At 49.5% G+C, this 13,790-nt stretch overlaps 1 protein-coding gene across 2 annotated transcripts in view; it reads left to right on the top strand.

Moving 5' to 3' along the window:
• STK36 (serine/threonine kinase 36) overlaps positions 1-13,338 on the top strand; it is a 31,345-nt gene extending 18,007 nt beyond the window's left edge. For both annotated transcript variants that reach the window (XM_040228339.1, XM_040228338.1), the window contains 16 exons: positions 1,002-1,181; positions 2,007-2,104; positions 2,579-2,684; positions 4,713-4,863; positions 5,348-5,475; positions 6,319-6,423; positions 6,780-6,878; positions 6,965-7,053; positions 7,332-7,395; positions 7,580-7,690; positions 8,854-8,928; positions 9,367-9,538; positions 9,798-9,945; positions 10,138-10,285; positions 10,823-11,569; positions 12,988-13,338. In XM_040228339.1, coding sequence (XP_040084273.1) covers positions 1,002-1,181; positions 2,007-2,104; positions 2,579-2,684; positions 4,713-4,863; positions 5,348-5,475; positions 6,319-6,423; positions 6,780-6,878; positions 6,965-7,053; positions 7,332-7,395; positions 7,580-7,690; positions 8,854-8,928; positions 9,367-9,538; positions 9,798-9,945; positions 10,138-10,285; positions 10,823-11,569; positions 12,988-13,131 — 2,565 coding nt within the window. In that variant the 3' untranslated portion in view covers positions 13,132-13,338. The remainder of the gene's footprint in view (positions 1-1,001; positions 1,182-2,006; positions 2,105-2,578; positions 2,685-4,712; positions 4,864-5,347; positions 5,476-6,318; positions 6,424-6,779; positions 6,879-6,964; positions 7,054-7,331; positions 7,396-7,579; positions 7,691-8,853; positions 8,929-9,366; positions 9,539-9,797; positions 9,946-10,137; positions 10,286-10,822; positions 11,570-12,987) is intronic.
• The last annotated feature ends 452 nt before the right edge of the window (positions 13,339-13,790 follow it).

Genomic DNA, 13,790 nt, shown 5'->3' with positions numbered 1-13,790 from the left:
GTGCCGGGTCTCCTGCTGCCAGGTTTTCTCTAGTTGTGGTGAGTGGCGACTACTCTTGGTGGCAGGACAAGGGTTTCTCGAGGTGGCTCCTCTCGTGGAGCACGGGCTCTAGGGTGCATGGGCTTCAGTACTTGCGGCTCCTGGGCTCAAGAGCAAGGGCTCAGTAGTTGTGGCGCATGGACATAGTTGCTCCTCCTGGGATGTGGGATCTTCCTGGACCAGGGATCAAACCCACGTCTCCTGCATTGGCAGGAGGATTCTTTACCACTGAGCCACCAGGGAAGCCCCCTGTGTGTGATTATTGACTGTTTACTTAACCTGTCTGGAAGCTTCGGTCTGCTTGCCTATAAAGTTGGTAATTGTATTTACTCTACAGTAACTGAGGTTATTGTAAAGATTGAGTAAATAAATGAGCAGATTTAGAACGGTGAGTGGCATATTGTAAAGTACCTGATGTAAATGTTAGTCTTCTTTTGAAAAATAACCTTTAAAAAAAAAACCATTTAAATATAGTACTGTCCTTAGCTTATGAGCTGTGTGAAAGTAAGTAGTAGACTGGATCTGGCCTGCAGGTCACAATTTGTTAACCCCAGAGGCAGAGCTGAATAATACTGTTTTGTCTATCTGGAGTTGAACAGCACTGTTTTGTGCCCATTGTTTTAATTTTCAGAAATGTGTGTGTGGTTTCATTTCATTTTATTTTAAGATGAAGGGCTGGAGAAGGAAGGGAGCAGATAGGAATGGTCACTAGGTCTGTCACTGACTGAGGGGGAGATCCCACTCCCCCTTAGTCACCTCTAAGTCAGGGGTCCTGGCCACCTATAGTTCCCTTTCCTGGTGCACTTTCCCTGTTCCTCTGTTCTCTTTCTCTGGGTTTTAGATTTCCAGAAAAAGGAGTAAGAACACGGGGTCGTCTTTGTCAGCATCTTGGGGACACTTGGTGTCTGTGACTCTTATCTCTCACAACACGGATTACTGTCTCTTTCCCTCATATCACCCAGATCCTAAAAGGCGTCCTGGAGGGTGCTCCCCGCATCCTTCCTGCACTCCGGGTCCTGAGCGGTCTCCTGTCCAGCTGCAGTGACTCTATTCCCTTGTATTCCTTCTGCCGTGAGGCCGGGCTCCCCGGGCTGCTGCTCCATCTCCTCAGACACAGCCAGGAGAGCAACAGTATCCAGCAGGTAAGTGCTGCCTCTCAGGACTGACTGGCATTTCTTCTCTTTGGATTTCTTTTCTTCAAACTGTCATCTCTATCAGCCCCTCTGCCTTTTCTTTCTCTTCTTCCTATCTACTTAGTAGATTACGAAATGCAAATTCTCATGCCTTCCAAGGCCAGGCAGATAACGTCACCAGGGGAGTAGACCATGTGTGACTGAATGAATAGCAGGAATGTGAAGAACTGAGGACCCGTGCCCAGGCCCATCCAGCTCACTGTTGCTCGGTGGGAAAATGGGCTTATGGTGCCACATCCTCCAGTTTTCTGAGAGAAGCTAGAAATCCAGATTTTTCGGTGTAATTTCTCAGTATTCATAGATGAGCTCACCCACGGGCACTACCCTGTAAATGGTCAAGGAGACGATCAGCAGGAGAGCTCAGGTTGAGACTCAATATCCATGTGCCCATGCTGTGTCCCGCCACAGCTGAACCAAGAGGCTGGAATGCAGAAGTGTTTACTGGGGCCAAAGCTTGGGTGGCTGGAAGTGCACTCTGCTGATGAGTGTTAGTCTTGAGTGTTTTTAAGGCATTTAGAAGAGAATCTGTGCTATTTTGAAAAATATAACCTGCTACACTCCAAAATGCTGTTCAGACCAAACAGGACACATTTTGGGCTGTTCATAGCCTGTTGGCCACCACTTGTGACCTTGAGATCTCCTCTCTTTGTCTGAAGGTTCTCTTCACTCTGTCCCTTTCTGTTTGGTCAGCCTAACTGGATCTCTGATCCATTTTTCCCTTGCTCTTTGTTTCTGTCCCATGAGTTGCCCTAACTCTGTCCTCTTCCCTGGCAGCAATGTTGGTATGGGGCCTTCGTACGGGACCTGGTGGCTGTGATTCAGGCCTACTTTGCCTGCACCTTCAATCTGGAGAGGAGCCAGACAGGTGACAGGTGGGATGAGAGGCAGTTTTGTGCTGTTGACCAGTTTGGCTTCAGTTTCTACCCCCATTTTTTCCCCTCCCCATTATGAATAGGCTAAGTAAGGAGAACCCATGATTTGTGACAGGTTTAAGGGTCAGCTGAGTGACCTCTCAGAGTCCAGCAAGTCCTTTTAAGGACCTTGAGTCACCTCCAAATTTGCCCACAGAATTTCAGGTTCTAAGGGTCAGTGGTAGTTACCATACACTGAATGGAAGGCTCAGGGTGGGAATAAGCTAGAGAAAATGGCAGAGAAGAGGCCTGGAGGTGTGTGTGAGACTCTGTGTGTATGTGTGAGACTCTGTGTGTATGTGTGAGGAGAGAGAGGGAGAGCGTTCTGATATGCTCCTTTGCAGAGATTTTCCTACCTGCTGTGAACTGACCCATTCACCACATGTGGGCATTTAGTAGAGAGATGAAAAGAAACCAGGACTCATTTTTTCCCAGCCTACAGGTATTTCAGGAGGCCGCCAGCCTCTTTCTGGACCTGCTGGGGAAACTGCTGGCCCAACCAGATGAGTCTGAGCAGGCTTTGCAGAGGGACAGCCTTATGGTAATCTGCTCTCCCTTCCAGATTTCTATCTCTGTTTTTCCCCATATTCCTCCCATTCTGTTTCTCATGACTGTATAGGGTTAGATTAAGTAATACAACAAATGTTTGTTGCCTGCCAACTATGTGCTGTATACCATCTGAGACAGAGGAAATCCGTATCTTCAGGGGATCAGGACTAGTCTAGTAGGATAAATGTGATAAAGGACAACAGTGTGTAAAGTACAGTAGAAGGACTTCCCTTGTGGTCCAGTGGCCAACACTTCAGGGAACTAGATCCCACATGCTGCAACCAAGATGGTACAGCCAAATAAATAAATTTTAAAATAAAATTTATAAAAGTAATAAATTAAAAACACTAGAACTTCATATATAACACAGAAACACCACTGAGGAAGACTCACACTACCTGGAGGGTCATAGGAAAATTCTTTTTTTTTTTTTGGCTGCACCACACAGCAGGCAGGATCTTAGTTCCCTAGCCAGAGATCAAGCTGGGACTCCCCCTATAGTGGAAGTGTGGAGTCCTAACCAATGGATCATCAGGGAAAGACATAGGATCATAGAAGAAATCTTGAAGAAGGAAATCATCTCTGATAGGATTTGAAGGATGCCCAGAAGTTTGCCAGGTGGATGAGACAAGGAAGCAGGGAGGACATTCCAGGCAGAAACAGTAATTTATATTAAGGTGCAGAAGCAGTATGCAGTGTGACCTATTTTCAGTTCAGTTCAGTTCAGTCGCTCAGTTGTGTCCGACTCTTTGCGACCCCATGAATCGCAGCACACCAGGCCTCCCTGTCCATCACCATCTTCTGGAGTTCACTCAGACTCACGTCCATCGAGTCGGTGATGCCATCCAGCCATCTGATCCTCGGTCGTCCCCTTCTCCTCTTGCCCCCAATCACTCCCAGCATCAGAGTCTTTTCCAATGAGTCAACTCTTCACATGAGGTGTCCAAAGTACTGGAGCTTCAGCTTTAGCATCATTCCTTCCAAAGAAATCCCAGGGCTAATCTCCTTCAGAATGGACTGGTTGGATCTCCTTGCAGTCCAAGGGACTCTCAAGAGTCTTCTCCAACACCACAGTTCAAAAGCATCAATTCTTCGGCACTCAGCCTTCTTCACAGTCCAACTCACATCCATACATGACCACAGGAAAAACCATAGCCTTGACTAGACGGACCTTAGTTGGCAAAGTAATGTCTCTGCTTTTGAACATGCTATCTAGGTTGATCATAACTTTTCTTCCAAGGAGTAAGCATCTTTTAATTTCATGGCTGCAGTCACCATCTGCAGTGATTTTGGAGCCCCCAAAAATAAAGTCTGACACTGTTTCCACTGTTTTCCCATCTATTTCCCATGAAGTGACTCCTGGACTCTGCATGTGAGGGACAGGAAGGGAGGATTGAAAGAGAAAATAGCCGAGTTCTGACTGGTCTCAGAAGAGACTGTTAAGAGATGAACATGTGCAAGGAAGGAAACAATTGTCTGATTAGTTTCAGACTGGCAACTGGAAGCGCATATGTGGCTGCAGTCCTACCTCCAGCTAGAAGTCCATTCAATCTCTTCTAGTCTGGGGGCCTGTCTTAACATCCCTCATCCTTTCTGGTCAGGAAGCTGTTAATGTCTAACCTAAATTTTGGCCAGTAGTGACTCACATTATTGGTCAGCACTTCTCATATGTCACTGTGCAATGAGTAGCATGGGGCGTTTGGAATAAATTCTGAAGACCGGGTTGGGAAGGACCCACGAATCCCCAGGAATTCTTATACTCGGGGTCCACGATACTACTTCGAGAAATATCATGTAGGGAGCAGCTGATCAAAATAGAAGGATTGACACCTAAAATTCCTGTTCCCAAACATGAAGGCAATTACTCTGCACTTTCTGTGTGAGGAATACTTAGAATTCAACAACTGGTCCCCCTGGGTTTTCCTCCTCCTTTCTCAGGTTCTCCAGGAACCCTTGCTCCTTACCCTGAGTACAGTCTGGTTTCTGATGTGCTAATGTGAACCCTGCCCATCTCCCCTAGTGCTTTACTGTTCTGTGTGAAGCCATGGACGGGAATAGCTGGACCATCTCCAAAGCCTTCTACTCCAGCCTGTTGACTACACATCGGGCTGTGTTGGACGGGCTCCTTCATGGCTTGACAGTTCCACAGCTCCCTTTCCATAGCCCCCCAGGTAACGGGAATGGGGAGGGGAGGTTCTCTTGATTGACTTGTCAGCAGGACCAGCACTGCTCTTTATCTTGCCGGTTGCCTAGAATAGTATCTGGCATTTAGCCTATGTTAAGTAACTATGACGGAGAAGACAATGGCACCCCACTCTAGTACTCTTGCCTGGAAAATCCCAGGGACAGAGGAGCCTGCTAGGCTGCAGTCCATGGGGTCGCGAAGAGTCAGACACGACTGAGCAATTTCACTTTCACTTTTCACTTTCATGCATTGGAGAAGGAAATGGCAACCCACTCCAGTGTTCTTGCCTGGAGAATCCCAGGGATGGGGGAGCCTGGTGAGCTGCCATCTATGGGGTCACACAGAGTCGGACATTATTGAAGTGACTTAGCAGCAGCAGCAGCAGCAGCAGCAAGTAACCAAGAACTGAGAGAAAGAAGGGAGAATCTAAAACAACCCATGCCTTTCTGCATTCTTTGCCTTTTGCACAGGAGCCCCCCAGGTGAGCCAGCCGCTTCGGGAGCAGAGTGAGGATCTGCCTGGAGCCATTTCTTCGGCGCTGGCGGCCATGTGCACGACTCCCGTGGGGCTGCCAGGCTGCTGGGAAGCCAAGGAGCAGGTCTAAGCTACAACTTTTTTTTTTCAATTTTTATTTTAAATTTTATTTATTTATTTATGGCTGCGCTGGGTCTTGATTGCTGCATTCAAGCTTTCTCTAGTTTCAGAGAGTAGGGGCTACTCTAGTTGCAGCAAATGGGCTTCTCATTATGGTAGCCTCTCGTTGCACAGCACAGGCTCTAGAGCGGAAGTTCAGTGATTGTGGTGCATGGGATTAGTTGCCCTGCTGCATGTGGGATCTTCCTGAGCGAGGGAGCAAACCTGTGTCCCTTGCACTGGCAGGCAGATTCTCGACCACTGGGTCACCTGGGAAGTCCTGAACTACAGATATTTGTTCTTGTTGTCGCTGTTGCCAGGGTTGAGGAGGTTGGCCCCAGTGTCTCAGAAAAGCAGAAAAACAAGCTTCTCTGCCTGCCTTTACTCAGTACTTCCAGAAGCAGATGCTAACCGCTAGGTTTGGGCTACTTGTCAAACATGATGTAGCCAGAATCCCAGGGCCCTTGGCCAGCTGATTGAAGAGCTCCATGACAAACTGCCCATGTGGTGGGGTGGCTGATCTGAAGCCACAACTGATGCTTGCTCAAGGGTTCAGGGTTCAGATTTCCCGTTCCCTTTGGCCAGCAACACTTTCCTCTGTACACGCCTGCAGTGGGACTTACCTAGGCCTTGTCTTTTGCTTTTCCACTGAGCATGAAGACTGGGGATAGAATGAGGTCTGAGGTTCCTGGTGAATCTGGGGAAGAGTAGCAAGCAAGGGGTTGAGAGTCCTGATTAGTTGGAGATATGAGAGGAATAGGATTGGAATAAAGGGAATGGGATTGAGTCTTCAGGTATGTCTCCACAGATCTCTCAGCATCTGGCTGATCAGCTCACCAAAGACAGCAACCACCTGAGGTCATCCCTCATCTCTGCCCTGCAGCATCCCATCTTGTGCCTACCCCTTCTCAAGGTACTGCCTGCCCAGAACTCTTGGCCCCTCAGATTTCTTTTTCACTTCCAGGAATGAGAAAGAGAGATAAAGAGACACTGAGAGAAACAGAGAGAGATGAGAGACACCCCCCGCTGATGCTCCCCCACAGAGGAGGACACCTTTCTGCTTTTAAATCAGTTCAGCTGAAATAGCCCAGATGTCAGCCAGTCCTCACTAGAACTGAGACATGTCTGCATCTCAGTCTCTCAGCAAGAGGTGGACATGGCCTGAATTTCTCTGACACCTCTAGATCTGTTGAGAGGCTAGCCTGCTTTCAGCTGAGCCTTCCAGGCTAGGACCTGCCTCCCTGACCAACTCCTTCCCACACCCCTTAGGTTCTCTACTCCTGCTGCCACGTCAGTGAGCGCTTATGCCATCTTCTCGGGCAAGAACCCCTGGCCTTGGAATCACTGTTGAAGTTGGCCCAGGGCAAGGTAGGCCAGTGGCACAAGTGGGCATCTCTTAGGGGTCCCACCATCTCAATCAGAGGATACTCTGATGCCTTGGGTTTCCTTTATAGGTAAAGGTAGTGGATAGGGAAGAGTCTATTGAAGTGACTCTCTACCTCCTCTCTCTTCTTGTCCTTCGCCTCCAAGATCTGCCTTCTGGGTGAGTCATAAAGTAGGGTCACCCTGACATGGATACCTTCCACCCACGTAGGTCACCCTGACATGGATTATGGGGAGTGACACCATACAGCCTGTCCTTGGGAGGGACTAGGACAGAGTGAAGGTTTCTCTGCAAAGAAGAGACCTAGATTGCCACCAACTCTGTGCCCTGGAGGCAGACATGCAGCTTTGGTGGAGAGCGCCATCTAAGGGAGAGGGCAGGTCACTCAGCAGCCTCCTTTCATACAGCTGCATCCCTGATGTATCTCCTTATTCCAGAATGGAGAAGCTAGGCAGTGAGATTGCTACTGTCTTTACACATTCGCACGTCGTCTCTCTTGTGGTGAGTTCTCAGCGTTCATCTTCCTCCCCTTTTCACCCTATCATCCCACCTTCTGGGAGCACGAGAGTTGTTTCCTAATGTGCAGCTGTTTGTGAGGCATTCTTCTGGAGACAGACACCCTCTCCACCTGTCCTGAATACCATTCAGATTGGGACATTCCTCCTCCTCATCTGACTCTCCACAGAGTGCGGCGGCCTGTCTGTTGGGGCAGCTTGGTCAGCAAGGTGTGACTTTTGACCTCCAGCCTATGGAGTGGATTGCTGCAGCCACACATGCCCTGTCTGCCCCTGCAGAGGTGAGTCCTCCCAGCGCTGAATGCAGAGATGTGTTTTCTCTGAGTCAGATAAGCTCTGTGTTCAGGGAGAAAAGCCTGAAATTCCAGTAAACGTGGAGGGAATCCAGGAGTCTTTCCTGTCGCCCCGACTGTCAGGGCTTTAGATTTGTTGTTAACACACAGGACCTCTGAAGGGAGAGGAAAAGGCATCATCTTCCTCCCTCCTTCCCTCCCTCTTTCTCTCTCTCTCTCAGGCTCTGGCCCTTGCCTCCTGAAGGATCTCTACTCTCAAGTGTTCTTCCTTGATGCCAAAGTGAGCTTTCTTAAAGGAGAACCTGCCTGATTGCTCAACCAGTCATTATTTCACACATAAATATGTGCTGAGTACCAGGCACTAGTCTTACCTATATGGATGGAACTTGTGTAGGTCCTCAGCAGCTTCCCATGGAGTTTCTGGGTTAATGTCCACATTTGCTAGCAGGCACCACAGAGCTCATCCGTTACCCCTGGGCTCTCTAATCCTCCTCTACCAAAAAGTTCACATTTCAAAAATTCACTGTGGCCTTTCATGACCTGTCTTTTATATAAGCTGTGCCTTCTTCCTTCCTTGTCTGCCTTTGAAACTTTGAATCCCATCCGTTTCCTACCTCTAAGGGCAAAGTTAGCATCTCAGCTATTCCTCCTCCCTTTCCACAGCTCCTACATCACAGCCTCTTGTTCAGTAAGTGTCTTCCTAAACTGTAATTGTTTCTGTGGCTGGTTACCCTACCAAACTGCGTGTCTTTAGGACAGAGATAGTTGTTGAATGAATAGGCAGGAACCAAGACACACGGTGATAAAGAATCTGCCTGCCGTTGCAGGAGACACAGGAGATGCGGGTTTGATCCCTGGGTCAGGAAGACCCCCTGGAGGAGGAAATGGCAACCCACTCCAGTATTCTTGCCTGGAAAATTCCATGGACAGAGGAGTCTGGCAGACTGCAGTCTATGGGGTCACAAAGAGTCGGACACGATTGAGCACGCTGTGCATCCATCCATCCAAGACTCCTAAGTCCAAAAGAACTCTCCCCACTACTCTGGGCTGAAGAAGAGCTCCTTCTGCCTGACTTGGAGTTGGCTGTGCAGGTCTGTGAGGTCAGCTCTCCCCTCTCAGGGATCTGCTGTCTTCCTGACTCTCTCTACCAGGTCCGGCTGACTCCACCTGGTGGCTGTGGATTCTATGACGGCCTCCTCATCCTTCTGCTGCAGCTCCTTACCCAGGTACAGCTGCATCCCAGAATGCATGGGAACTAAGGAGAGAGAAACTGGGCGCTTTGGGGGGCCACTGGCCAAGAGGAAGGAAGAAGCCACACAGTCACCTCCCCGCTCAGACTACCGGTGATGGCCTAAGATTGGGCCCATCTGCCCCAGTACAGACCCTTTAAGGATAACCATTCAGCTGCATCCCTTGGGATTCGGTGGAAAGAAAGCTGTAATTGTCTGGTTTCCAGTAAGCATACACATGGGTTGAGAGGTCAGGGGGGTTAAGATGTGATAAGAGAGGAAACTGAGACAACAGGGAAATCTTAGGTGGGAAAACAGAAAGAATTGTTGCTGGGACTCCCCTTCCTCATAGATCAGGAAGAAGAGTGAAAAAAAAGGCATTTTTGACTCCTGACTTGGACCTCCCCCTTCTCCCCTTCTCAATTTTTGCTTTAGCAGGAGAAGGGTAATCCGATAAGGGACGTGGCCAGCTCAGAAATGTGGACCGTTCTGTGGCACCGCTTCTTCATGGCTCTGAGGCTCCCTGAGGAGGCATCTACACAGGAAGAGGTGTCGCCGTCCAGCCCACAAAGCCCAGAGCCAGACTGGACGCTCATCTCACCCCAAGGTATCTCACTTCTGACAGCATGGCTTCTTTTGTCAGGCCAGTGTACTGATCCTTCTTCAAGAGGAAACAGCCTGGAACTGGGTTGGCCCATGGAGAGGGCTACTAGTGCTGCTGCCTTGGGATGGCAGAGTCTGTGCAGGAGCTGCTCAAGGATGGGGAAGGGATCAGGGAACAGGTGGTGGCCCTGAGAACCATGGGGATGCAGGGGCATCTAGGCCTCTTGCCTGCTCCACTGGGTCTCCACTGTTGGTGTTTCCAGGCATGGCAGCCCTGCTGAGCTTGGCCGTGGCCACCTTTACCCAGGAGCCCCAGTTATGCCTGAGTCACCTGTCTCAGCGTGGAAGTATCCTCATGTCCACCCTGAAGCATCTGCTTTTGCCCAGCTTCCTGAATCACCTGGGCCAGGCGTGAGTTGAAAATTTTAATTTCAGTGCTATTATGGGTGAGATGGACGGGGGGAGGCAGGAGAGAAAGAGCTGACAGCTTGAGCTGTGAGGCAAGAAATGTGATTACTGAGGTTGGGGAAGGAGAGTTGGGGGAAGAATATGGAAGGCTGGGTGAGCCAGACCGAGTCCATCCTTCCACACTGCCCTCCTTAGGCCACAAGGGTCTGAGTTTCTCCCCGTCGTGGTGCTCTCTGTCTGCCAGCTCCTCTGCTTCCCTTTTGCCCTGGATGTGGATGCTGACCTCCTTGAAGGTGTTTTGGCTGACCTCACAGACTCAGAAGTCACCGCCCACCTACTGCAGGTACCAGGGAAACCACCCAGGCAGGAAAGTGGTCAACCTTGTGTCACATTCACTTCCTGACAGCGCTAGGGCTCTCCCAGGTCCCTGGAGGCATACAGCATCTGAGACTGGAGTGGAGGAAGCATGCAAGCCTGAACAGAGTCCTGTGGTGGGAGCTGGGCGGGTGACTCCTCTCTCCATCAGTCCCTTGTCTGGATTCTCTTGATTCTCTTATCCTAGTCTGGGCCCTGGAGACGCTGCTCCTCAGCCAGGAATCGCTTCTCTGGCGATTGTTGGCACTAAGCAGTGAGTGGGTCTCTGAAGGCAGAGAGACCGAGGCCTTGCAGACCGCAGCCTGGCCTTGGGAAGGACATGTTCTCCCACGCTCCAGGGTGTGTCTGTCTCGTGTGCAGTGCTGTGACTCAGGTCTTCAGCCCTCTGTGGTGTTCTCTGCAGAACTTGGCTTATCTCCCCCAGGTTTTGGGCTCTTTGTTATTTCTCAGCAGCGCATTCTCCCTCTCCCTGAACTGTTTCGCTTACACCCCTCTCCTTCTTCAGGTCTGCTGCCACCATCTCCCACTGACACAAGTCGAGCTGCCCATCAGTCTCCTCACACGCCTGGCCCTCTCGGGTCCCGCGTTTCTCAACCAGTTCGTGAACACAGTGGCTGCCTCCCCTAGAACCACCATCTCATTCCTCTCCACTGCCCTCCTGGGTGACCAGCCTCTGCTGACGTCTGACCTTCTCTCCCTCCTGGCCCACACTGCCCGGTTACTATCTCCTAGCCATTTGTCTTTTATCCATGAACTCCTGGCTGGCTCCGATGAATCCTATCGGCCCCTGCGCAGCCTCCTGAGCCACCCAGAGACTTCTGTGAGAGCCCGTACTTCTGGGCTCCTGGGACACTTGCTTCAACACAGCATGGCCCTGCGTGGGGCCCTGCAGAGCCAGGCAGGACTGCTCAACCTTCTGCTGCTGGGGCTCGGAGACAAGGACCCTGCTGTGCGGCGTGGAGCCAGCTTCGCTGTAGGCAATGCAGCCTACCAAGCTGGTCCCCTGGGACCTGCCCTGGCAGCTGCAGTACCTGGTATGACCCAGTTGCTTGAAGATCCTCAGGCTGGTATCCGGCGCAATGCCGTATCAGCTCTGGGCAACCTGGGGCCTGAGGGTCTGGGGGAGGAGCTGCTACAGTGCCAAGTGCCCCAGCGGCTCCTGGAGATGGCGTGTGGAGACCCCCAGCCAAATGTGAAGGAAGCCGCCCTCGTTGCTCTCCGCAGCCTCCGACAGGAGCCCTGCATCCATCAGGTACATCCCAGGGGACGTGTAAATCACCACGACAGGGCTGTTTTCACATTTTTTCTGAGATAGTCTTTAAGGAATTGGAACATCTGGAAACCCAAGCTGCCTCCTTCTCTGGGAGCAGGAAACTCAGGGGACATGACTTGAACATGAGTTTTTTACCTAATATCTCCCACCTGCAGATGGGAAGGGGCCTGAAGAGGGCTCCATTGGGCTTGGAAATTCCTGGGTTGTCAAGGAGCAGTGTAACTCTTCTGGAGGCTGTGCAGGAGAAGGGGAGGGAAGACTAGAGGTGCTGAGGCATAGAGTCATTTTTTTTCTGAGGGCCATGAAGATGCTATCTTTTCTAGCGCTTACCATATGAAAAGTACCATGCTAAGCATTTTACCTTCATTATCTGGTTTAAGCTATGCTTCTCATTTGGCAGGCAATGAAACTGAGGCACAAAGAATTTAATCACTTGTCCCAGTCACACAGCTAACATGTGGGATTGGACTTTTGAACTCAAGAGTCTGAGTTCAGAGCCCATGTTCTTTTTTGTCATGCCATTCGGAATACCAGGTCTTAGCTCCCTTCCTGATTGAACTCATGGCTCCTGAAGTAGAAGTTTGATCTCTTAACCATTGGACTGTCCCTAGAGCCCATGCTCTTAACCACTGCTTTATTCTGTTGTTGTTGTTGTTGCTTTTTTTCCTCAATTTTCAGTATATAAACAGCCCAGTTGAAAATCACACATCTACCTATGATAAAGTTGTGTGCTGTGAGTGCTTAGTCGCTCATTCGTGTCCGACTCTTTGAGACCCCATGGATTATTGCCCTCCAGGCTCCTCTGTCCATGTGGATTCTCCAGGCAAGAACACTGGAGTGGGTTGCCATGCCCTCCTCCAGGGGATTTTCCCAACCCAGAGGTTGACCCCAGGTCTTCCACATTGTAGGCAGATTCTTTACTGTCTAAACCACCAGGGAAGCCCATGATAAAGCTAAACCCCCAAATTATAATAGCTCCATGTGGTGGCATTGGGCAGTTCTTGCAGAAGAGAAGTTTTGACAGGATGGTGATGATATATACTACAGAATTTTCTGTAGTCTGTGTGGCGAAATAATAAAAGGGATTTTTGGTGGTAATTCACACTGGTCTAGATCCACAGTTGGGAGTCTCACCTTCTGGCTGCTGCATTTATTATCTCTTCCTGGGGACAAGTTCATGGGTCCTTTGGTGCCTTGGTTTCATGGTCTGTGACCAAAGAGAATGGAAGTAGTTTGGTCCTAGTGGTTCCTGTCTCCAAAATCTTTCTTTTCCCACATAATCTATTTTGAGTCCCTGAGAGCTCACACTCTTTTGCTTTCTTTTCTAGAGTGGGAATTGCTGGGCCAAATGAGAGTACTCTGCATGTCGTGTTTTGTCATCTCTCTCTGTCCCACAGGTGCTGGTATCCCTGGGTGCCAGTGAGAAATTAGCCTTGCTTTCTCTGGGGAATCAGTTACTGCCACACAGCAGTCCCAGGCCTGCCTCTGCCAAACACTGCAGGAAACTCATCCACCTTCTGAGGCCAACACACAGTACATGACCCCAGCTTGCTGGGGTCCAACCTTCGTTGCCCTAATTTTGCCAACCCTTCCTTCTACTCAACAAGCCACCTACTAAAGAGACTGAAACAGACAAGCCGCCAATCAGCTGATTTGAGAATGAGAACCTAGAAGAGATTTATGTATAAAGCTCCTCCTTTCCCCCAGATTCAGGATGGTTTTAACCAGTAAACTTCATGATTGTTGGTGCCAGAGGAGATGTGTTTCTTCTCTATGTCAAAGGGTCTTTTCTCCAATAATGTGCCTTTAAACCCAAGGGGCATGCTTCCAGGACACCTTCTGCCTGAGAGGTTTTCTTCCTTTCTGGAGCTCCTGAAACTTTCCCAGCAGGTTCTTTTATTTAGACCTTATTTTCATTGCCCATTGTCTGTATTTATATTTTGGCAAAAATAACATGTTTTCTAGAGACCACCATAATTTCTTCCTATCCAGATTATTTCATTTCAATTCAACATATTTATTTGTTTTAAAATTTATTTTCAATATTTATTTATTTTTAATTTATTTATTTGGTTGTGTCGGGTCTTGGTTGCAGCACACAGGATCTTTTTTGGGGGATGCATGGGTTTCTCTAGTTGTGGGGCGTGTGGGCTCAGTAGTTGCAGTGAGCCAGCTCAGTTGCCCTAATGCATGTGGGGTC

The sequence above is a fragment of the Oryx dammah genome, unplaced genomic scaffold (genome assembly GCF_014754425.2).
Source record: "Oryx dammah isolate SB20612 unplaced genomic scaffold, SCBI_Odam_1.1 HiC_scaffold_27, whole genome shotgun sequence".
NCBI classification, from domain to species: Eukaryota; Metazoa; Chordata; class Mammalia; order Artiodactyla; family Bovidae; genus Oryx; species Oryx dammah.
The sequence above is the reverse complement of the archived record's forward strand: the minus strand, read 5'-3'. Positions and strand labels throughout refer to the sequence as shown.